Source organism: Typopeltis vanoorti, chromosome 7 (assembly GCF_054136105.1).
Source record: "Typopeltis vanoorti isolate ZY-2024b chromosome 7, IOZ_Tvanoo_1.0, whole genome shotgun sequence".
Taxonomy (NCBI): domain Eukaryota; kingdom Metazoa; phylum Arthropoda; class Arachnida; order Uropygi; family Thelyphonidae; genus Typopeltis; species Typopeltis vanoorti.
Window position 1 is genome coordinate 12,532,584 of NC_143555.1, and position 24,729 is coordinate 12,557,312.

The window sequence follows — 24,729 nt, forward strand, 5'->3', positions numbered from 1 at the left end:
ATTTAGTGTTCCGACTAATTTTTCTCTAATTCCATATGAATTTATTCAACTGACTTCTTACCATACCAGCTTTGTAGATTTTGTTGTCTATTTCAATATTTAATTTACGATCTTCGCTAAAAATCGTGCCTAAGTAGCTGAAATGTTTTACTTGTTTCACAGGTTCTCCGTTCACAACACAGTTGACATTTTCAACGATTCTACCTATTTTCATTGTCTTTGTCTTGTTATTGCTGACCTTCACACCAAATCTATTACAACAGTTATTCAATTTAGTCAGGTAATTTTGCAGACTTGTAGCAGATTTATTTAGAAGTACAACATCATCTGCAAGCAAAGAGCTGACATTAACATCTCCAATTTTGATATCAGGTTTAATACCACTTTCTTCATAATGTGATCCATATAGATAATAAATAACAGAGGGGATAATGTGCATTGTTGTCTGACACCAGATTTAAAATTAAACCATCTTCCTGTACTTCCTTCAATTCTAACTGCTGACTTACAACTCAAATAAAGACTAAGTATTGCTTGATATAATATTCCATTGACATCATACAACTGTAGCACTTTGAACAGCTTCAATCTTGACACCCTGTCATATGCCTTTTCCAGATCTACAAAACTTAAATACATATCTTTTTCATATTCCCACAGTTTCAAAATAATTTGTCATAATGTAAAAATTTGATCCTGACAGCCTCTATTTGGCCTGAATCCAGCTTGTTCTTCACGAAGCTTCCCTTCCACAATCTTTCTCAACCGTTTCTCAAGTATAATTGAATAAATCTTACCAGGAACATTTAGTAGGGAAATACCTCTGTAACTCTCACATTCAGTTTTGTTTCCCTTTTTATATATGGGTACTATGACAGCTCTACTCCAATCATCTGGAATTCGTCCCTCTGTCCAGGCTTTCTGAATTATGCAATGCAGCTGTAAGACTTTTATACCTCCACACTTGAGCATTTCTGGTTGAATATCATCCAGTCCCACTGCCTTTCCACATTTCAGGCTTTTGATGGCTTTTTCTACTTCAACTGTGGATAAGTATTCCTGATTGCATGCCTGGTCAGTGTTTTTTTTTACCACTGGGCTGTCACCGATTGTTTCATTTAGCAATTTTTCAAAGTAATTACTTCCTACTTCAAGAATATCTTTTTCATCATTTCATGTCACCTTTATCATCTTTAATTCCTTTTACAGCACTCTTTCCTCCATTTCTGAGCTTCTTCAACAGCCTCCAGAATATTTTTCCACCTTCTTGATATTTATTTTCTATGTTCTTTCCAAAGTCTTCCCATGACTTTTGTTTAGCTAGTTTTACACGGTGTTTAGCTTTCTTACATTTGTCTCTGTATTCTCTAAGAGCACAAGCTGACATATTTGCCAGAAACTTTTGATATGCTTTCTTCTTTTCCTTCACTGCCTCTTTAACTTTTGTATTCACCATGGGGTTCTGATTTTTCTATCCTTGCAGGCAACCTTATCACATGCCTCTCTGGGTGAATCAATCAATGTTTTCTTCAGGATTTGCCACTCACTCTCCAAGGTTTGGTTCCTGTTCTCAAACTGTTTCATTTTTTCTTGAATAATGTTTGTGTATTTTAGTTTATAGTTTACATCTGAGAGCTGCTCAACTTTAATTCGCTTTAAAACTTTCTTACATGTTCTTCTTTTCAGTATGAAATTCAATTTTATCCTGCTCAAGACTGTGGTAAACTATAACTATCCATAAATAATAATAGGGAAAAAAATAATAAAATTCATGGAAACAAGAAAGCAGGATAGCACTCACTGTGGAGCAAGACTCACTTTTCAATATGCAGTCAGTCACATAATCTGGTCTTTGACTTGTCTTTGCAATATAATTATATTTTTTAAATAACAGTGTAACAAGCATTTTTCTTATGCAAAATGTTCAAATATTTAATTTCACTGAGCGAATTCGTGTTATGAGTTGTGAAAATAAGCTTAAGACAATTTCAGAATTGTGCACTTCTTTAGGGGTAAAGGTAGTGGAAGAATAAGATGTAGAGATGTACCATAGTATTTAATTACACTGTACCAATTTTAATTTGTGTTTATAATTAACATTTTGTTTTGTTAATGAAATTATATCGTAAGAAAAGCATGATTTTTTAAAATAATATTGTGTAAGATTAATATTGAACTAAATGAAAGCATTTATCTGATGATAAAATTTATTTATTGGAAATAACTAATTTAATTCAAATGTTCAAGATATGAAAACTTAGTTCTTTTACACACATATAATATGAGATTTAATGTTTTCAAATAAAGCGTCATGACTATAATACATAATGCAGTCATTTCTTCTCACTTCATGGCTGAAAACAAAAAAGCAGAAGTGCGATGCGAACAGAAGCATGCATAGAGTGAAAAGAACACTACAATACTACTAAGAGAGAAATGACTAGAAACTTTGGAACTCCATAGTAAATATTTATGAAGTCTTTCATATAGAAAGAAAAACGATTAAAAATTATAAGTTGCTATGCAGCCGTAGTGATGATAGGACAAACAACCGTTGGAGAAAAGATATATGGCAAGTTGGGATTTTAACAAATGTTCATTTTTTTCAGTCCTTCATTAGGTGAAAAAAAAAAAAAAAATTAAAGTTGTGACTTTACTAGAGAAAATTGAAGAAAGTGAAGATTACTTGTTTATGTTATGACTTTTATAGAAAATTGGAGAAAACTAAAATTGCAAGTTGTTTTTCAATTCTATAAAAGAGAATGCTGTAGCATTTCAGTTAAGAATTTCAGTAACAGAAGTTATATAAATTTCCAACTTTCTGGAAATAAAACTTCTTTAATAAATTCAGCTGTATAACTGAGAGGAGACCTCCACATAGCCTTTAAAGGAATGTGAAGAACCGACCAGGGCTTCTGACCTAATCTCCAATCATCACCTACTCGTGGTGCACCCTGTTGGGTATCTACCTGGATACTGAAGGAACGAGGATGGGCTGGCAATTTGGGATGTAGCCAACCAAATTTTATTCTTATTGGCTTAAACCAGTATACAATATGATGGTACAACATGACAAAATTTGAACAGTGAAAAGTCAGTTACTGGAACAAATCTGAAAGCATACCCAAACTCAACATCACCAGAGTTAAAGATCGGTACTATCAACATAAGAAGTCTGACAAAAACTGGCGAGATCTTTCTGAGCAAAAAATACAAGACGTTATATTCAGGAAATGACAATCAAGGAAAAGAAGGAGTAGCCATAGTATTCAACACAAAATACGAGGCTAATCTTCTTGAATGGCAGGCAGTCTCAAGTAGAGTGATGTGGGCTAATATCAGAATGGGGAATTGGACAACGAGACTTATTTGTGTCTATGGTCCCACAGAAGGTTCCACTAAAGTAGAAGTGGAGGAATTTTTTGATGCTTTAGAAAAAACAACTGACACAATGAAAAAGGAAAAGTTGGTCCTTGTTGGGGATCTAAATAGCAGAACAGGAAATGATTGTCAGACATACAAAAATATTTTGGGAAAATTTGGAGAAAAGAGCAAGGCTAATAATAATGGCAAATACCTGTTGGATTTCTGCTCAGGACATGGACTGGTTATTAGTAACACCATGTTCCAACATAAAAATGTGCACAAATTCACATGGAGAGAAGAAGCAAAGAATAAGAAAAGTCTCATTGACTAAGTTATTGTTGATAGTGGTGTTTTCTTCCTGGTGCAAGACACCAGAGTGTACAGAGGATTTGAAATCAGAAGTGATCATTATTTAGTTTTGAGCAAGATAAAATTGAATTTCATATTGAAAAGAATAACAGGTAAAAGAGTTTTAAAGCAAATAAAAGTTGAGCAGCTCTCATATGTGAACTGTAGACTAAAATACGCAAAGATTATTGAAGATAAAATGAAAGAGTTTGAGTACAGGAATCAAACCTTGGAGATTCAGTGGCAAACTCTGAAGAAAACATTGATTGATTCTGCCAGAGAGGCATGTGGTGAGAGTGTCTGCAAGAATAGAAAAATCAGAACTCCATGGTGGACACAGGAAGTTAAAGAGGCAGTGAAGGAAAAGGAGAAAGCATATCAAACATTCCTGGCAAATAGGTCAGCTTGTGCTCTTAGAGAATACAGAGACAAATGTTAGAAAGCAAAACACTGTGTAAAACTAGTTAAACATAAGTCATGATAGGACTTTGGCAAGAATATAGAAAATAAATATCAAGAAGGTGGTAAGATATTCTGGAGGTAGTTGAAGAAGCTTAGAAATGGAGGAAATGCTGTAAAAGAAGTTAGAGATGATAAAGGTGACATGAAAACAGGAGAAAAAGATATCCTTGAAGTATGGAGTACTTACTTTGAAAAATTGCTAAATGAAACAAGTGGTAATAGCACAGTGGTAAAAAACACTCAACAGGTATACAGTCAGGAATACATATCCATACTTGAAGTAGAAAAAGCCATCAAAGGCTTGAAATGTGGAAAGGCAGCAGGAGATGATAAAAAATTGTCAAGGCCAGTACTCGGTCGCAACAACGTCTGTCAGGTTTGAAGCCAGCCTGTTCCTGCGGAGTTCTATTATGTATACTTTGAAGAAATTCTGTTGTATATCATTCTTTCAAGAAGTTTCAGGCAGATGCTTAACAAGGCGATAGTATCATAGTTGAACGCAATTGTAGGGTCTTTGCCAGGTTTTAAGACGGCAATGATTTTAGATCTTTTAAAAACTGATGGAAGCATGTCAGAGTCCAGGATATTATTATTATTATTATTATTACGGGCAACTCCAGGGAGTCATTAGACTCATCGAGGGAGGCCCCAAATCATTTTCATCACAACTATTCGACATTCATACAGTATCTATCATACCTCGCCTTAAACTCATTCACTGTCACAGCATCCACCACAGACTCAGGGAGCGCATTCCACTCATTCACTACTCTAAAAGTAAAGAACCCAGCTCTAACACCTTTACTAACCACACTTTTGCCCAGTTTCCATGGATGTTCCCTAGTCCTCCCACAACCAGCCCTGTTCTCAAAAATATCTTCTGAATTAATTTTATAGAAACCCTTCAGTAATTTGAATGTCTCAATCATATCTCCCCTCCTCCACCTATCAACCAATTTTTGCAACCCACAAATCTTCAACCTGTTCTCATACGGTTCATTCCACAGACCTGCTATCATCTTGGTCACTCGCCTCTGGATCCTCTCCACTTCCTCCCCATCAAGAAGAAACCTAGGTGACCAAATCTGAGCACAGTAGTCGAGATGAGGTCTTATCAAGGCTCGATACAGAGGAACAATAACCTGCTTGTCTCTGCTTGTCAACGTATTCTTCAGCAACCAAGTGATTTGATGAGCTGATTTGGCCACTTTTGCAATGTGTCCCCTAAATTTCAATTCCTTATCCACCAACACTCCTAAATCTCGTGCCTCATCAATTTCCTGGAGCACAGTTCCACCAATGCAGTAAACTGCCTCCAATCGTTTCACCCCAAAATGCATAACCTTACATTTTGCCACATTAAATTGACAACCATTCTCCCTAGCCCAGACCTCCAATCTATCCAAATCATCCTGCAAAATTTTGACGTCATCTGCATTCACTATTGCCCTACCCAACTTCGCATCATCCGCAAACAAATGAACTGTTCCTCTCAGATCCTTTCCTATATCCTTTATGAACAAATTAAACAGCAGTGGTCCAAGAACAGATCCTTGTGGTACACCACTAGTCACAGGCCGTCTTGTGGCCTCTACTCCTGAGTAAACCACTCTCTGATATCTCTCCGTCAACCACCCTCTTATCCATCTCACCAACCCTATGTCCATTCCCATATGCTGCAATTTACTGATTAGAATTCCATGTGGTATCCTGTCAAAGGCCTTAGCAAGGTCCAGCAGAATCACTGTAAAACGATTACCCTTATCCAGTTCAGCCGTCACTGTGTTATAATACGTGAGCAAGTTACTGAGGCATGACCTACCCTTCACAAAACCATGCTGTCCCCGATACAGTATCCCATTTTCTTCTATCAAATCATGTATTTTCCTCTTGACTATTTTCTCTAAGACCTTGATTCCTGTTATGCTGATTGGCCGGTAATTTTCAACAGCAGCCTTGGAACCACCTTTGTGCAGTGGAACTATTTTCCCCTCTTTCCACCCCCTTGGGGTGGAAAGAGGGGAATTATACATAGCAGTAAGCCATTTAATAGTTTTTGGTCCACAGTTCTTAATGAATTCAGGGTAGATGTTATAGAGTCCAGCTGCCTTCCCAGTCTAATGGGTTAACTGCCTGGGTAAGTTCCTAGGAAGTGAAAGCCTGAGATAGTGAAGATGGTGGAAGATCTGTTTTAAGAATTTTTAGTTTTTGTTTCAAATCTCTTGTAGCTACTCTGTCTTAAGGATATTTAGTCATTGTAACTATATGCTTTGCAATGGTTTTGGATCTATGGTGGGCAGTTTACCAGAAGTCCTTGTAATAGGGTCAAGCTTTTCGGCTGGAATGAGTAAAATTAAAATTGTTCATTGTTTTAATCCGTTTGTCTTTTCTAGCATTGTCAAGAGACTTCAGTAGCTCAGTGGCTACTGTAGGGTTATTATTAATAGAGAATTTCTTTATACAGTCTTTCATTATCACTATTCCAGCCTGGGATATAATCTCTCCTAAAACCTCTTGGAATGGTTTGTTGGGAGCACCAAAATAATGCCAATAAATCTGTTGTAATTGTTTACAGTGGGCTTTATGAATTTTATTACAGTGTCAACCTGTTTCTTAAAAGAATCCCAGTCAGCTTTGAGAAAGTTCCACCTAGGTTTTAATACTGTTCTTATGATTGGAATATTTAGGCCTGCTTTATAGATTACAGGTCGATGTTGGCTATCTGGAAGTCTAATACTTTCCTAGAGATGGGGGATGTGGCCACTATTATTGTCTGCAGTACAGAAGCACAAATCAGGGTTATATCCTCTTTCCGATCTAGAGGAGAGAAAGTTTGGTTTATCTTTGGCATCAAAGATCAGATAGAGGTTCTAATTTTCCATCCTACAAGTTCACTAGTAGGGTACCATTTAGGTCAACCTTTCTATAACCCCAAAGGGAGTGATGACTATTAAAATCTCCCAGGATTATGCTTGGAAGTTGTTGCTGGGACAATACTTGATCAGGCCATTTAACTAAGGGAGGTTTATACACGTTGGTTATAGTATAACTAGATATTATAATAGATACGCTATATATGTCCTTGCTTCAGTATCAATGGCTCTCTCTCTCTCTCTCTCTCTCTCTCTCTTTCTCTATTACTTTAGAGAGGACTGAGGTGAGAGAGATTTGGCTGTAGTTTGATGGTAAAGATTTGTCCCTTTTCTTAGGAATAAGTTGTAATCAAATGCGAGGCTGCCATTTTAGCATGATCAAGTTTCCTGCTTTTGGCTCTTTGGAAAATGGTTCTTTGATACATTGATTTCGTTGCAGCTGTTTCGTGCTTTGGTGTAAGAAGTAAAAGAAGGCAGAATTCTTGATGAGAATCTATTTGTGGTATGCTTGGTTCTTTATTTGTACTGCCTTGGCACTTTCTTTTGAATAACCAAGGCTTACTTAGGGGATGAAAATTTAGCATGAAATAGGGAATATATGCTTCAATTCTGCAGAGGATTACTTCAGTTGGAAGGCCAAAAGCAATAAGCTAAACATGGGAATGAGGCATAGAATTCTCAGTTAATGTTCTTATAGTGCCAGATGACTCTTGGTTGAGAATGGCTATGCAAGAGTTGCTTGGTGGGGAAAGAGATAAGTACAAAGTTGTGGTCTGAATTACCTAAGGGAGATACAACCTTCACAGTATATTTGAAGGGATCACTAGTGAGGAAGAGGTCCAGTGTTTGAAAAGTGGAGGGTTATCTGGTACTCTGGTTGGCATGTGAACGATTTTTGTAAGGTCATTTGTGATGGCAAATGTCTCGGCATCTCTCCACCTGCCTTGATCTGTGCAGTACGAGAAAGAAGAGACAGGTTGGTATTGCATACATTAAAATTGCCAAGATAACCTTAATGACAGGAAAGCTGAAATGAAGGACATCAACTTTTAAGGAAAGGAAGTCAAAGAGTTAGAGTGGTTGGTGGCACTGGGTGAGTGATATAAACAGCATATGAATTTGACAGACTGGGGCAGAAATTTTCAGCTAAAGCTGAATGCTCTCAAGCATTGTATGTTAGAGCAAATGAATGCACAAATGCCACCCTTAAGTCAAAAGGCATTGAAGAATGCATTTAGAGCAGCTGAGATGAGTAGTGCTGTTTCAAGAGGCTGAAATTTGGGTTTCTCTCAGAAAAGCACATGGAATTTTGCAGACTGGAGGTGATGGAAATGGATGCTGTTGAGGTTGGAGCTGAGACCATGTATATTTGTAAGTTGGATCTGAAAGTCTCTATGGGATTTGGTAGGTCCGAGTAGATCATACATATTCCCTATGCAATATACTTTTACTTTGGTTTTCAAGTTGGCTATTGACATTGCTCAATTCCCACATTAATATTCCTCTTTGGTAGTCCTTATGCCATGTTTTGCTGATGGTTTTTTTTTCTTGTCATTTTTCTTCCAGCTGGTGAAAACATTGTCCTTGTTCATGCTGGCTAAAGGTAAGGTTGGGCCAGGCTCATATATGCAATTGAATAGAATTGACCGAGGTCGTTCAATGTCACCATAGTTCTGATGCACTTGCCAGAGCTTGCTTTCACCAGACGCAGGAAAGTTGTTCCATCTCTTTTTTTTTTTATTTCAAAAGCAGTGGCATTTAGTGATTTTTTTTTTTGCAGCAGAAACCAGATTTTTCCATTAGTTTGGCGATGTCTTACTTCAGGATATTGTTGCTTTTGATGTGGAAGCTGGAGATAATGGCATTGTATGTTTTGTTTCAGTCTTTATAGTTGTGCACTAACAACATAAGGCTATGGAACTGGCTGGTATAAGAGGTAGATGATTTTTTTCATTGAAGTGCTGATCATGGATCTGTTCTAGTTCGACTTCAATTAGTTGGGTTTTATGGTTGAAAGTTTCACAATAGCAGTGAGATGCTGCTCTAAGCTTTCAATGCATTTTTATAAGTTCACAAACTGGTTTCAATGAAGGTGGGCAGAAGAAAGGCTGGTTCGAGTTCACATGTTGATTTTTATTCACTGAGCATACAATCAATGGCAACTAAAATCACATAGGCCTTTTTTTTGTGTGTCAGTGACATATAGCCAATAGCCTACAGCTGTTACACTTGATAGCATCATCAATGCTGTTCAGCTGTACTGTGGTGGATATGCCTGAAATACTCTGATGTCATCTTTGATTATTGCAGTAGGCATTAACAGGTGCTCGCACGTGGCTAGTATTATATGAATAAAAAAGACTTATGGGCGGGCTCCAGAAATATGACTTAAATCTTCTAGCCACAGAAAAATTTTACTTGCCAAAGATATCTCCAGTCTAATTTATATAAATATTATGTTTAAAAAAAAAAAAACACCAAAAACACTAAATGTTATATTGACAAAACAAAGTAATGCATTCTTTAATTTCCACTATACGTTAACGTAATTATACAGAAATATGCTTTCCTTTAATGCATGTTTAAAATGCACGTAACACAGCTCATCACAACTCAGTTTGCGTTTTCTTTTGTTTATTATTCATAATGAAGGGTGAATTAATATAAATTATCCATAAACAATAACTTAACAGGAAAGACAATAAAATTCACAAAAACAAGAAAGATCTGGTTTTTGACTTGTCTTTGCTATATAATTCTATTGTTTAAATAGCAGTATTAAAAAGAATCAGCATCATGTACAATTTTCAAGCATTACATTTCACTAAGTTAATTCATGTTGTGAGTGTGAAAATAAACTTAGGATAATATTATATTACAATTGTGCAACTACTTAAGGGATAAAGGTGTTGGAAGAATAAGATATATAGATGTGATACAGTATTGAATTAGATTAAAATTAACACAATGTGTTCAGAATTAGCAGTTTATTTCATTGTTGAAATTACACTGTAAGAAAAGTGTAATTAATTTTTTTAGAGGTTTTTAAAAATAGGTCTATTACATATGCCCCACATAAGGTTAACATTGAACTAAATGAATGCATTGATTTGATTAAAAATTTATTTATTAGAAATGATAACATTTTCTCATGCACTTCAAGCATATGAGACTTACTATTTTTGAGTAAAGTACCATAACTTTACCACATAATGTCGGCTCATTTTTCACACTCCATAACTGAAATTAAAACCAGAAGTGCAATGTATAACGCAGCATGCATAAAGGGAAAAGAACAATAATATTGTTGTGAGAGAAATGAGATTTTTGGAACTCGAAAATGAATATTTATGAAGTTTTTCATATAGAAAGAAAAACGTCTAAAAGTTATCAATTATGCTAAGAAAATGATGACAGAACAACTGTTGGTGTGTGGTGAGGGGATGATTTGGAGGAAAATTGTAGATAGGAAGTTAGTAATGTAAATTTTTCATGTAGCACTATCATATCCTACACCCCTTGAGGGTACATGACAGGAATTTGATGATGAAAAAAATGAATTGTCTTTCGTATAAGAAAGAAAAATAAACTTCTGAAACTCAAAGGAGATAAAAGGAGGGAAGAAAGTGAAGATGACTAGCTTGAATTTTGACTTTAGGAGAAAACCAGGAACTAAAATTGCAAGTCTTTTTTTTGAGTGTGTGGGATTGTTTAAAATGAGCCATTGTAGTATTCGAATTAAGAATTTCAAATTCAGAAGTTTTATTTCCAACTCTCTGGAAATAAAACTTCTTTAATAAATTTGTTGGAAGCAGCCCATGATCTAACTTGACTGTGATGAGATTATGGTTTAAAATGAGAAAAGAGAAAATTATGCAAAAAAAATATAATTCACTCACCACTTGTCTCTTAACTCACCTATGGCAAGTGGGCAAGTGATTTCTGGAGCCCTAGTTATAGGACACTTGAAGAGTACTTATGAGTTTCTCCATAATATTAATTCTTCTGAGAATTGCTGCTGCAGTTTCACTTGGTGAAATTTATGCAGGAAATCTCATTTAAAATGATAAAAATAAGGAGCACATGTTTAGGTCGACTTATTCCAAAAGTGCCATCAAGTGGAACCCCCAGTTTAATTGTTCATATTAAATCTTTCTGAAAGCAGCTGGCAAGTCTGGCTCAAATAATGCCCATCCTTTTGTCATAATCAACAATGAACAGTCATACCTTATGGGGTGTATCATCATTCGATAAGTTTTTTTTTTTTTAACTATGTCTGGATTCAGATTATCTTCTTAGAATGCCAAGAATATCTTCTAACAGCTTGTGTATAGCATTAATGTTCAGTTTATTGTCATGAATAAAAAGAATCAAATCAATGTAATTGGAGAAGATATTTTTGTATCATTTTTCATTGCTTAAATATCAACAGAATAAGCATCTCTTCCATTTTCCAAGTGCATTGAATACGTACCATTTTACAATGGATTCAATATAACTTTTACTGATATTAACTTTGCAAAAACTGCAAAACTTTTTTGCAGTATTTTTTTTTTTTATCTAACATAATTTAATTTCATAACTTAAAGCAGAGTTTCCCAAACTGTGTTTCACACAAGGTGAATAAGTGTTCTGCGAGAAGTACTCCTGGAATTTGTCATTTTAGTTTTCTAAGCATTCTTCATGAATAAATATTTTATAGTGAAAATATTCTGAGGAGAATATTTTCTGAGCTTTTCGACATATTCATGAATATGTCGAAAAGCTCAGACCCAGAACATCTATTAACATCTGTGTATCATTAATTTTCACACATCGAAACCTTTCAACATTTGGGAAAGGGAATACTGCTGTTTATGATCTGTCACAAAAATTGCCTGCAAGCAGATTATAACAATGTATGGCATATCCTCTGTTCTCAAAACTGAAGGAAATGATATCTGTGTAGAAAATGTCAGTGATCAAGCAGCATATTTTTAAACATGGAAATATTCATAAATTATCGTTAATTTTCACACATGGATATCTTTCAACAATCGGGAAAGAGAATACTGCTGTTTATGACCGATCATAAAAATTGTCTGCAAGCCAATTACAACAATGGGCGGCATATCCTCTGTTCTCAAAACTAAAAGAAATAACATCTGTGTTGCAAATGTTAGTGACCAATCAGCAAGGAAGTACAAAGGAAATTTTTCCACTAAAATTGAAGATCAAGGTAATCCGTATCCGGTTCTCAAATCTAGTAATACTGAATACTTTCTTTGCAAGTTCGTATTGTAGGGTGAAAGTTTAGAAACTGTAGTGCCGTGATTTTTTAAAAGCAATAGGCCTGCAGATTTAAATTTTAACATGAATAAGAGACAAGGGACTTAGTTTAATTTTAATATTAAGAAATCTCTTATTGAAGGTGTTTGTGATGCAACAGATAGTGAGTCATCCACCACCAGCCTACAAAGCGATCTCCAGGATGTACAGAAGGAGGGGAAAACTACCAGCACACAGGAGAAAAAGTCTGCATTCACTCATAAGTACTTATAATAATATAAGTGTTTGGTGATCAGAATGGGATATGTCAATGAAAATCAACACAAATTAATATAATGATGTTTATGTTTAATTAATTATTAATTAATAATAAAAAATCAGCTAAATTAACAATTAATTATTAATGAATACATTATAAAATAACCAAAGTGTTCCGTGAAATTTTCAGGAATTGTGAAGTGTTCCATCTTAGGAAAAGTTTGGAAAATGCTGACTTAAAGTTTGCTATATCAACATTCTTTTAAAATACCACTAGTGAAGCGGAGCATTGGCTAAGACTTTTGAGAGTAGTTTGTTATGGTGAGCATGTTTGATGTAATGGATGTTGACTCTTATAAAGATCTATTTTATCAAATTTATCAATGGGATATTAATGAAAGACTTCTAAATCTTAATAAGGTGATATTTCATAAAATATCTATGAAGCACTAGTACTTACTTATCATCATCTTTTAAAAGTGAAAGATTCACATTGCCAAGCACAATTTTCAGATATAACCTAGAAAAAAATAAAAATAAATAAATAAATAAATAAAATTTGATTTTCAAAAACAGACTTCAAAACGAGTGTTTTCATGGAATCATTCTAGACCTCCAGAAAATGTTTAAAAAATACTTCAACTTACAAACTAAAATACTCATCATTGCTTTACAAATCCAACATGGGGTCACTTACCACAAACTGGCAACATTCCACATTTCCACTCCATGAAAAATTCAACCATGAAATAAAGACTATTTACTCTTCACTCTCTTACAAGATGTTATAGTTTCTATATACAGCCTCTTGTTTTCCTGCCACTTATGGTTGTTTGATGCTCTATGAAACGTGTGTGTGTGTGTGTGTGTGTGTGTATAAATATAGGCTTCACACCAACTTTCACTCATATCTGCCATGATCTGCAAATCAGATTCATTAACTTGAAACAATAAATTACACGATAACCACAGTAATTAACTTTAATGAAATGAAAGTACAGATATTTCGTACTGAAAATAACAGTACATTAGTGCATAAAAACAAGCAAGTCAAAGAAACGGGAATACACGGTACATACAGCAGTCCGTGGTTTACCCATTAAAAACTGTTGCTGCATGCTATAAATTAATATTAATAAAAAATATTATTAAAACTATTTTTGATGGTTACATAAAATAAGAATCTCCCAAAGTTTTGGGAGAGAGAAAAGATGGTTCCACTTCAGGTATGGCCGATGTAAAAGGGCTTCGCAATTTTCTTTGAAAAGCTGTCCATATTTAAACCTGCTTCTATGGAAAGATGAGCTTCATCTCACTGGATACTGTGTTTAGTGTCAATACTATGTTGTGCCAGAGGCTTCATGTATTCAATATATTATTATTATTACATCCTCCATGGAGTTGACAGACTCATCCTGGGAGGGTCATTCAACTGACAACATATTTATCATATAGAATCCTAAAATCCTTAACACTCCTTGCATTATCAACACATTCTGGTAATGTAGTCATTTACTGACAATTCTCCATGTAAAAAATCTACTCCTCACATCCCTCTTCACCACACTTTTACAACTTCCAGGAATGACCTCTGGTTCTTCCTCTCTCACCTTCTATTCTTTTTATAAACCCGTCTGGATTAATCTGATAAAATCCTCTCACTAACTTAACTGTCTTTATCATATCACCTGTCTTCCTCCTATTCACCGAACTCTGCAATCCACATTTCTTCAATCTCTCTCTCCATAGCCAGCATTCCAAGCTCCTGATATTTTCTTAGTCACTTGTCTCTGGACCCTCTCTAATGTCTCTACATCACATGGAAAACCAGGTGACTAGATCTGAGCACAGTTGTCCAAGTGTGGTCTGACCAGTGCCTTATACAGCAGCACAACCACTTCCTTATTCTTGCATGTTAGAGTGCTTCTTATCATAGCAGCACTACAATGTGCAACCTTTGCAACTAGCAATATGCACTCTAAACTTCAGTCTACTGTCAACCATCACTTCCAAATCTCTAATCTCATTCACTTCCTGCAGTATGGCACCATCAATATAGTACACAGCCTTACATTTCTGCACTCCAAAATGCAACCTTGCACTTATTGATATTAAAACTATAACCCCCCACTCTTTTGTCCAAGTAAAAAGTCTAGTCAAATCTTCCTGAAGGGATTTAACATTAGCAGTGCTACTTATAATTCTTCCCAACTTTGGGTCAGCAAATAACTGAAGATCCTCCAGTCAGTCCACATGATATATCGTTTACAAACAAGTTAAGCAGCTGGGGCTCAAGAACAGAATCCTGTGGCACACCACTGGTTACCCTCCTTTTTTGAGACACTGCCCCCCCCCCCCCATCATACACAACCTGCTGGTATCATTCAGTGAGCCAATCTCTGATCCATCTAACCAAATTAGCAATTTGCTAATTTCTGCTCATACTGCACTTTTATCGTCTTTGCCAACTGAGCCACTCTCCTGGCCTGCTGATTATACTCATCATGCAACTGATTATTACCATGATTCATCTTGTACTGCTTCCAAAGTGCCTTCTTCCAGATTTCATGCTTAACCCTCTCATTCATCCATTTTACACCTACCTTATTCAGGCATTTGACCTTCGGAATATATTTACATATTGACGCTGTTATAAATTTCTTTGTCAGTTCAAAAGCAGCATTTATTTCCTTAGTGCCCAATTCTTCATTCCATGCTAAAGCTCCATGCTGTCATTTAAGTTTTTCATAATCACCAGCCTTGTAATTCCACATGCATCATTTTCCTCACAGAAATCTTCATATGGCTGGCCACAACCCAGATGATCACTCTCACCAATGGGAAGGAAATGTGAAACCCCATTCACAAGTACATCCTTTGATGAAATTATCATATCTAAAACTTAATCTCATATGCCTTCCTTTACATACTGCCTAAGATAGCTCTCTCAACAACTTGAGAAATTCATTCCTAAATGATCTTTTCATTTAAATCTATACCATAATATTTAAAATCCTCAATAATAATTACCTTTCCTTTTTTCGCTAACCCAAGTTGCTTACACGTTTCTCTGTCACCACCCTCCACATTTCTTGGCCTATAGCAAGATCTAACTAAATATCTCTTCCTATCAACCTCCACCTCATACCACACTGCCTCAAAACCATTGCCACTATTTCTCTTTCTTGTCTACGTTATTATGGATGTAATTCCTCTCTATCATCAGCAGCACTCCCTTCTTGTCCTTTCTATCCATTCAAAAACCACCGTAACCTTCCACTTGGATGCGATGCCCCACTATACCTGCACTAGCCCAATCACGTTTATCACACATATCTGCTGTCTCAACAACCCCACTCACATCTTTATCTATTCCATTTCTATGCTGATCATCCCCATACATACATATATTCACTACTACTTCCACTCTTCCAACGAAATGTCTCCCTGTCAACCATGATTCCACCTTTTTCTCTGTTTCTCTTTCTTTCCCATTCTCTCTTCATCTCTAATACCACTATTGTTTCTATTGTCAAGAACTTCAGTCTGTTCTGTACCACTCTCCTGATCTTTCACTTCACCTCTTACTTCTGATCTCTTGCTTGCATCACACACCACACTTCCATTTACATTTTCTCCAGTTTACTAACTCCAAACCCATTAAAATGTAATCTGTCACATCTGTATAATTCCATTCTTCCCTCAAACATGCCATACATTCACAAACTGCATTCCCTTCTCCTCACACAGCTCTGCCAACACACCATTCATGATTCTGGCTCTCCATCACAACTCATCATTGTCATACCTCAGCAACACTGATCATTATAAATATACCAGTGATGATTCTGACTCTCCATCACAATATACCATTCATGATTCTGGATCTCCATCACAACTCGTCATTGTCATACCTCAGCAACACTGACAACCTTTCCCATTATACTGATTTTTCACTCTCCTTAATAATCTCTCATATTCGTCCTTACATTCTTCTTATGTTCAGGTAAATCATTTGTCCCCCACATCCACCACTAATTCTCTTGCTCGTTGCCTCCTCATGTCCAAAGCATGAATTATGTTGCTCATTCTCCCTCCTGGATAGCAGACCTTATGGACTCTCTCTCTCTCTCTCTCATTAACCAATCCTCTAACAATTGAATCTTCATACACTGCTATTCTTGAATCATTCATCACCTCTTTTTCCTTTTTTTTCTTCTTTCATTCTATCCTTTTGCACTCTTTCATTTGTTTCCTCTAAATGTCTAATTTCACTCCACATATTCCTCATTTCATTTTTCATTTTGAATGGCTCTTTCTTGAAATCTAGCATTCTGGCAATTTCACTGTCACTCCTGTGGTCTTGTTGCTTCTCGTTATGCCACACCTTACTTCTGTTTCCTCATAAATACTCCCTTTAGCTTCTTTATTCTTGGGATCTTTCAATCCCTTTTAGAACAATTATATTATTAAATAGGACATAATATAATTAAATAAGAAAATGAAAGATATTAAAAAGACATTGCATGGTCCTTTCTGAGAATCCACTGAGTTTCATATATCATTTAATGTTTATTCTTGCTGAAATTGTTCAGGAGCAGAACATACAGTGGGAGCATGTTGCACTCTAAAGTTTTCATAATTCCAGTCTTCCGTGATGGAGGGTGAGCAGACGGTTGAATTTAGCATCCAGTGAAAGTACAATTTTGATAAATGGAAGTAATTAGTTCATCTAATGGTGAGTGGAGAAGTAGAATATATCAGGAGAATAATTTGTCTTTTTTCTATTTCTGTAGTAAATTTAATTCATGGATGTAGACTGTTTATACTAGATAAAAAAAAACTTAAGCAATGTTTCTTCATTATGGAAACAGATCAAAAAAACATCTTTATAGCAATCCAAAATGAAGCCTGAGGGTGTACATATGAGAACAGGATGTGTTCTAATTGTTGTAAATAAAGGTTTGTGAGAGTGGACTGCCCATGGCAGTTCTTTCAACTCTATTGTAAAATGTATTCTGACAAAGAAAATATCCTGAGTAAATAACAAAGTCAAAACATTTCACCAAATCCTGTGGAAATGCTTGTGAAAGCAAATATAGTGTATCCTCTAGAGCAGTGGTCGCCAAAGGTTGATATCAACCCCCAGGGGTCGATTGGGGGTTGACAGAAAAATATAAGACATCATTGTATGGGTAATATTTAATTCGGTTAACTTGGATTACCTCCATCCTGAATGACAACGCAATTAAGAGTGAATCGTGGGAACAGTAACATGAATAGGACCTGTAAGATGGAGCAAGGTCATGAAAATAGTTACAGAAACCAATCATGTAGGCCAAAATGACATATTTACCAATAAATGGATGTCGGTGGTTCCCGCCGGGCAGCATGGGAACCACCGAGATTGCAACACGTGTGTGGTTGCTTATTTCCTTATACTTACACGTATTCGATCCCAGTCTCATTTCTGCCATCGACATACAAGTGAGTGTTAATGTTCTAAAATTCATCAACATACATATTATAATTCAATTGTTATTCATTCACGAACTAAACTTCTCTATGTTGAAGAGTTGAGCAGGGCTGATAGTTTTGTACATCCTATATATACCTATAGGAAGATTGTATTATTGTTATTTTGTTAACAAAATTAAATTTTATATATTATTTATCCCTCCTATGTAATGTTAAGAAGCATACCAAAAGAAAGCATACCAAAAGTTTCTGTCAAATAAGTCAGCTTGTGCTCTTAGAGAATATAGAGACAAATGCAAGAATGCTAAACACTGTGTAAAACTAGCTAAACAAAAGTCATGGGAGGACTTTGGCAAGAATATAGAAAATAAATATCAAGAAGGTGGCAAAATATTCTGGAGGTTGTTGAAGAAGCTTAAGAATGGAGGAAAGAGTGCTGTAAAAGGAATTAGAGATGATAAAGGTGACATGAAAACGGAAGAAAAAGATATCCTTGAAGTATGGAGTAATTACTTTGAAAGGCTGCTAAATGAAACAAGCAGTGATGACAGCACAGTGGTAAAAAACACTGACCAGGCATGCAGTCAGGAATACATATCCATACTAGAAGTGGAAAAAGCCTTCAAAGGCTTGAAATGTGGAAAGGCAGCAGGAGTAGATGATATTCGACCAGAAATGCTGAAGTATGGTGGTATAAGAGTCTTGCAGTGGCTGCACTGCATAGTTCAGAAAGCCTGGACAGAGGGACGAATTCCCGATGATTGGAGTAGAGCTCTCATAGTACCCATATATAAAAAGGGAAATAAAACTGCATATGAGAATTACAGAGGTATTTCCCTACTGAGTGTTCCTGGCAAGATCTATGCAAGTATACTTGAGAAACGATTAAGAATTGTGGAAGAAAAGCTTGGTGAAGAAGAAGCTGGATTCAGGCCAAATAGAGGCTGTCAGGATCAGATCTTCACTGTACGACAAATAGTCGAGAAAGCATGGGAATATAACAAAGATCTGTATTTAAGTTTTGTCGATTTGGAAAAGGCATATGACAAGGTGCCAAGAGAGAAGCTATTCAATACGCTTCAGTTATATGGTGTCAATGGGGCATTATATCAAGCAATACTTAGTCTTTATTTGAGTTGTAAGTCAGCAGTTAGAATTGAAGGAAGTACAGGAAGATGGTTTAATGTTAAATCTGGTGTGAGACAAGGATGTACATTATCCCCTCTGTTATTCATTATCTATATGGATCACATTATGAAGGAAAGTGGTATTAAACCTGATATCAAAATTGGAGATGTTAATGTCAGCTCTTTGCTTTATGCGGATGTGTTATACTTCTAAATAAATCTGCTACAAGTCTGCAAGATTCTCTGACTAAATTGAATAGCTGTTGTAATAGATATGGTATGAAGGTCAGCAATAAAAAGACAAAGACAATGAAAATAGGCAGAATCATTGAAAATGTCAACTGTGTTGTGAATGGAGAACCTGTGGAACAAGTAAAACATTTCAGCTATTTAGGCACGATTTTTACTGAAGATGGTAAATTAAATATAGAAATAGACAACAGAATCAGCAAAGCTGGTATGGTAGGAAGTCAATTGAATAAATTCATATGGAATAAGAGAGAAATCAGTCGGAACACTAAATTAGCTGTGTACAAGACAGTGTTCAAACCAGTTTTAACTTATGAATCTGAGAGCTGGGTCAGAAGTAAAACACTTGACCAGAGACTAGAGACTACAGATATGAGAGTCCTGAGAAAGATTATAGGCGTGAACAGATGGCATCAATGGCAATATCATATTAAAAATGAGGATATTAGGAAAGAACTTGACATTGTCAACATCCAGGAATGCGTTAGCAGAGCTAATCTCAGGTGGTATGGTCACTTAAACAGAATGGGCGAGGAAAGATTAGCAAAACAAGTGTTCTCTGCCAGGTTGGCAGCAAAACGACCCAGAGGAAGACCAAGATATAGGTGGATTGATACGGTACAAAATGCTTTAGACGATAGAAATATAAGATCTGATAATGTTGGAGTCTTGACAAGTAAGACTGATTTGGAGGAAAATTGTAGATAGGAAATTAAAAATTATGTAATTTTTTTCATGTAGTACTATCATATCCTGTACACCCCTTGAGGGTACATGGCAGGAATTTGATGATGATGATGATTTAATGTTAAGAAGGACGTCAAAAACAAAAACGTATCCCTTTGACGTTAAGCCAATATAATAATATATACTATATTATACATACAAGAAACACTGCAACTATAAAATAAACAATCTAAAAAATCACATAAGCGTCATTTTTGCTTGTCCTATTATAATTACGTAATAGTAAAATAGAGGGGGGTCAATAAAAAGTCAAAAAACTTTTGAAGGGGTCGACGGTCAAAGAAGTTTGGCGACCCCTGCTCTAAAGCAACGCTTCCCAAACTGTAGGCTGCAGCCTCCTTGGGGGGGGGGGGGGCTGTAGGTTTTGTTGAGGGGGCCATGAAATAATGAAAATTAATTGAATATGTTTTAAGACTAAGTAGATTTTTTTTTTTTAATCTTAAGAGAAACACATTTAATTTTTATTATTTATTATTTCTTTTTTGTTATTTTTTAATGGGAAAAAATCACAAATTGGTGCGGGTTCACAAATTTTGCTTCCTGCGTATTTCAGCGCTTAATGAATATTAGTAAAATATGCTTATTCATATAAGTTTCATTTCAAAGCAGAAATCTAAGAATTGTAGTTTCAAATATTTCACCTGATATTGACTTTTTGTATAGCATAAACTTGTATTAACATTGAGCAGGGCTGAATAGTATTAACAATTTAATCATCATACGTATCAAGGATTTAGGCATAGTATGGCCTGTTCCGGCCTTAGAAGTCATCGTTGAATCGTTTAAGAGGACGTCCTGGTTTTCTTTTTCCTAATGGCTTGTACTTTAAGGCTTGTTTTGGTAATCTTTCTGTTTTCATTCTTTGAACGTGTTCCATCCATCTATGTTTATATTTTTTAATTTTTTCAATTACTGGTTCGTGGTTTAATTCTTTCATAATATCTTCGTTTCTTTTGTGATTAAATAGGGTATACTTTGCAATTTTTCTCATAAACTTCATTTCTGCTGTTGTTAATCTTTGTTTGTCTTTTTGTTTTATTGTCCAGATTTCGCTTCCATACATTAAGACCGGTAGGGCTAATGTATTGTATACTTTTAGCCTGGTTTGTTTTTGAACTAGGTTTGGTTTAAATATAGAGTTAATTACTCCTGTTATTTTTAAATATTTTGCAATTTTTATGTTTATATCTTTTTCATTTTCATAAGTGATCATACATCCTAGGTAGTTAAATGAATTCACCTGTTCTAAGATCTTGTTATCTAATACTATTTTAGTTCTTGCTGGATCTTGTCCTTTAAAGGCCATAGTTTTTGATTTTTCAGTTGATATTATCATACCATAATCTTTGGATATCTCATTTAGATTTAAAATAGCTTTCTGTAAGTTATCTTCAGAATTTGTAATTATTATTTGGTCGTCTGCAAAGAGGAGAGTGTTTAAGTTAACTGTAGGTGAAAGTTTAATTCCTTAATGTAAATTTTTACTCCATTTTATTATTATTTCATTTAAGTAGATATTAAAAAGAGTTGCTGAGAGGGGACATCCCTGTCGGAACCCTTGGTTTATCTCTCTTGTATATGATAGCTCATGATTTAATCTTATTTGTATTTGATTATTTTCATATATACTTGTGACAGCTTTTAGAATATTATTTGGTATTTGTCTTTCTTTTAATATGTTAAATAATATGTTTCTTTTAACTTTGTCAAATGCTTTTTCAAAGTCAATAAATGCAATATGTGTTTCTAAATTATATTCTCTTCTTTTCTCTATTATTAATTTTAGGCAGAAGGCTGGGTCTATACATGATCGTCCTTTTCTAAATCCATTTTGTACCTCTAGAATAAAGTTTTCGGAATATTTCATTAGTTTGTTATTTAAGATTCTGCTGTATATTTTGTAACATGAATTTAGTATACTGATATCTCTATAGTTTTTAGGGTCATCTCTATTACCTTTCTTAAAGATAGGAATCACAATTGCTTTTTTCCATTCTATTGGGGGGATACCAGTTGAGTAAATTTTACTTAAAAATAATAAGAGTCTTCCTTTGAATCTTGTTCCTGTGTATTTATATAGTTCTGAACCTAGCTTATCTTCTCCAGGTGATTTTCCGTTTCTTGTTTCTTTCAGGCTGATTTCTAATTCTTCTTCAGTTATTTCCTTTTCATTTTCGTTAATTGTTTGCCAGTTGTCTTTTTTAAAATATTTGTCTGTCCACAGTTCTGTGTAGTAATTTAGAAATTCTTCTAATTTCAATTCAGTGTTTAATTTTATGTTTTCTTTGGTATCTGCATTTAGGTGTTTCAAATTCTTATATACATTGGGTCTTATTTTATATAAATCATGTTCTAAATAAGAAACAAATTTATTCCATGATTCTCTATGTCTTTTTCTGACTTCTCTTTTAGCTATGGCTCTTATTCTTTTATATTCTATTTCATCTTCTAATCTTTTACTGCTTAACCATTTGTGATAGGCTTCTTTTTTCTTTTTGGTTATTTCTTTGATTGTATCATCCCAGATCTTCAGTTTTTTTCTTTTATTGAATTTTTGGTCTTTCCTAAGCTTTCATTTGCTGCTGCATTTAGTATCGTTTTTATATTAAGCCATTCTATTTCTTCATTTTGTTTTATTTTATCTAGATACTAGTTAATTCTTTGTTCATATAGCCATTGTACATTTGTGTCATTCAATAGTCTAGTTTTATAAACAAATGTTTCAATTTTTCTTTCTGTTCTTGTTACTTGTAGCCATTTAGGTGGTAATCTTAATTTTATTTTAACAAGGAAGTGGTCACTGCTTATTTCATATCCTCTGTGAACTCTAACATCTAGTGAAAATTTTGATGTCTTTTCATTTAATATGAAGTAATCTAATATTGATTTCCATCCTCTTGCTGCCCAAGTATATTTATGTATGTCTTTATGTTTATAGAAGGAATTCATTATTTTTAGGTTATTATAAACTACAAAGTCAATCAATTTTTTACCATTTCTGTTTAGAGTGTGTTCTCCATGTATTCCTATATTATTATTAATTTTCGTGTTTCCAATTCTTGCATTTAAGTCTCCTGCTAAAATTATGTAATCATTTTTATTTATTTTATTATATATGTTTTGTAGCTGATTATAAAAATCAATATTATCCTGTTCTCTTCCTTCTTCTGGGGCATATAAACCAATTATTGTTAAATAGCCTCTATCTATTTTTATTCTAGCTTCTAACAATAACAATTTAATGTGATACATTAAATTTTTATTAAACTTTTTATGTTTTTAATTCTTACTTGGTTTATTACTAATTATTTTACTTTTCATGTGCTTGTACTGCAAATGTACAATAACAATGTATCTATATAAAAATTTTAGATTATGTGGCATGTCAAATGTGTAAGTAAGATGCTAAAAATGTAATATTTGCATTTGATTTTTGCAATATTCGCTGTGTATGTTTTGTATTGAATATAAATACAATAAATATTATAATAATATATGTCTATATTGCGAATGATTTTCGAGGGGGGGGGGGCCATGAAATATTTTAATTTTTCCAAAGGGGACCCTGACATTCAGAAGTTTGGGAAGCACCGCTCTAGAGGTACTGAAGAGAGAATCTGTATCGAAGCTAACCATTAGATCAGTGGGTTGTAAAGAAACATATTTCACTTCATCCAGAAAATCAGATGAATTTCTTATTGAAGGAGCAGGATTTACCAATCTAAGCTTCTAATAAATGTGCTACAAATTTGGCTATGCAATAAATTGATTAATCTATATAGTCCTTCTATATAAGAAAAAAAAAAAAATTCTTTTTAGATATTCTACCCTTCCGCTCACCATCAGGTGAACTAATTACTTCCATTTAACAAAAGCTACTTTCATTGGATGCTATATTCAACAGCAATCTGCTCACCATCCCTCATAGAAGACTGGCATTTTCAAAACCTTAGTACAACCTTAGGGCATAGAACACCATGTGTATTTCTATAATCCTGGTTCAAATAACAAAGAAACAATATGCCAGATCCCTATCTCATACATTTCTGGTATCTTGGAACCAATTTCCAGAATTCTTAAGAATTAAGTGGCAAATTATCTTCATATCATCATCAAATTCCTGCCATGTACCCTCAAGGTGTACAAGATATGATAGTACTACATGAAAAAAATTACATCATTACTAACTTCCTATCTACAATTTTCCTCCAAATCAGTCTGTTACTTGTCAACACTCCAATATTATCATATTTATAATATTTATATTTCTGTCGTCTAAGGCACTTTGTACCATATCAATCCACCTATATCTTGGTCTTCCTCTGGGTCATTTTCCTGCCAACCTGGCAGAGAACACTTGTTTTGCTAATCTTTCCTCGCCCATGCAAGTGACCATACCACCTGAGATTAACTCTGCTAACACATTCCTGGATGCTGACAATGTCTAGTTCTTTCCTAATATGATATTGCCATTGATGCCATCTGTTCACGGCTCTAATCTTTCTCAGGACTCTCATATCTGCAGTCTCTAGTCTTTGGTCAAGTGCTTTACT

At 34.7% G+C, this 24,729-nt stretch overlaps 1 protein-coding gene across 1 annotated transcript in view; it reads right to left on the reverse strand.

The window, feature by feature from the left end:
• The window catches only part of LOC150104487 (transmembrane protein 120 homolog), a 281,398-nt gene that overhangs the window by 210,619 nt on the left and 46,050 nt on the right, over positions 1–24,729 (reverse strand). Inside the window, exon 4 of the mRNA XM_090395665.1 lies at positions 13,036–13,095. Coding sequence (XP_090251791.1) covers positions 13,036–13,095 — 60 coding nt within the window. The remainder of the gene's footprint in view (positions 1–13,035; positions 13,096–24,729) is intronic.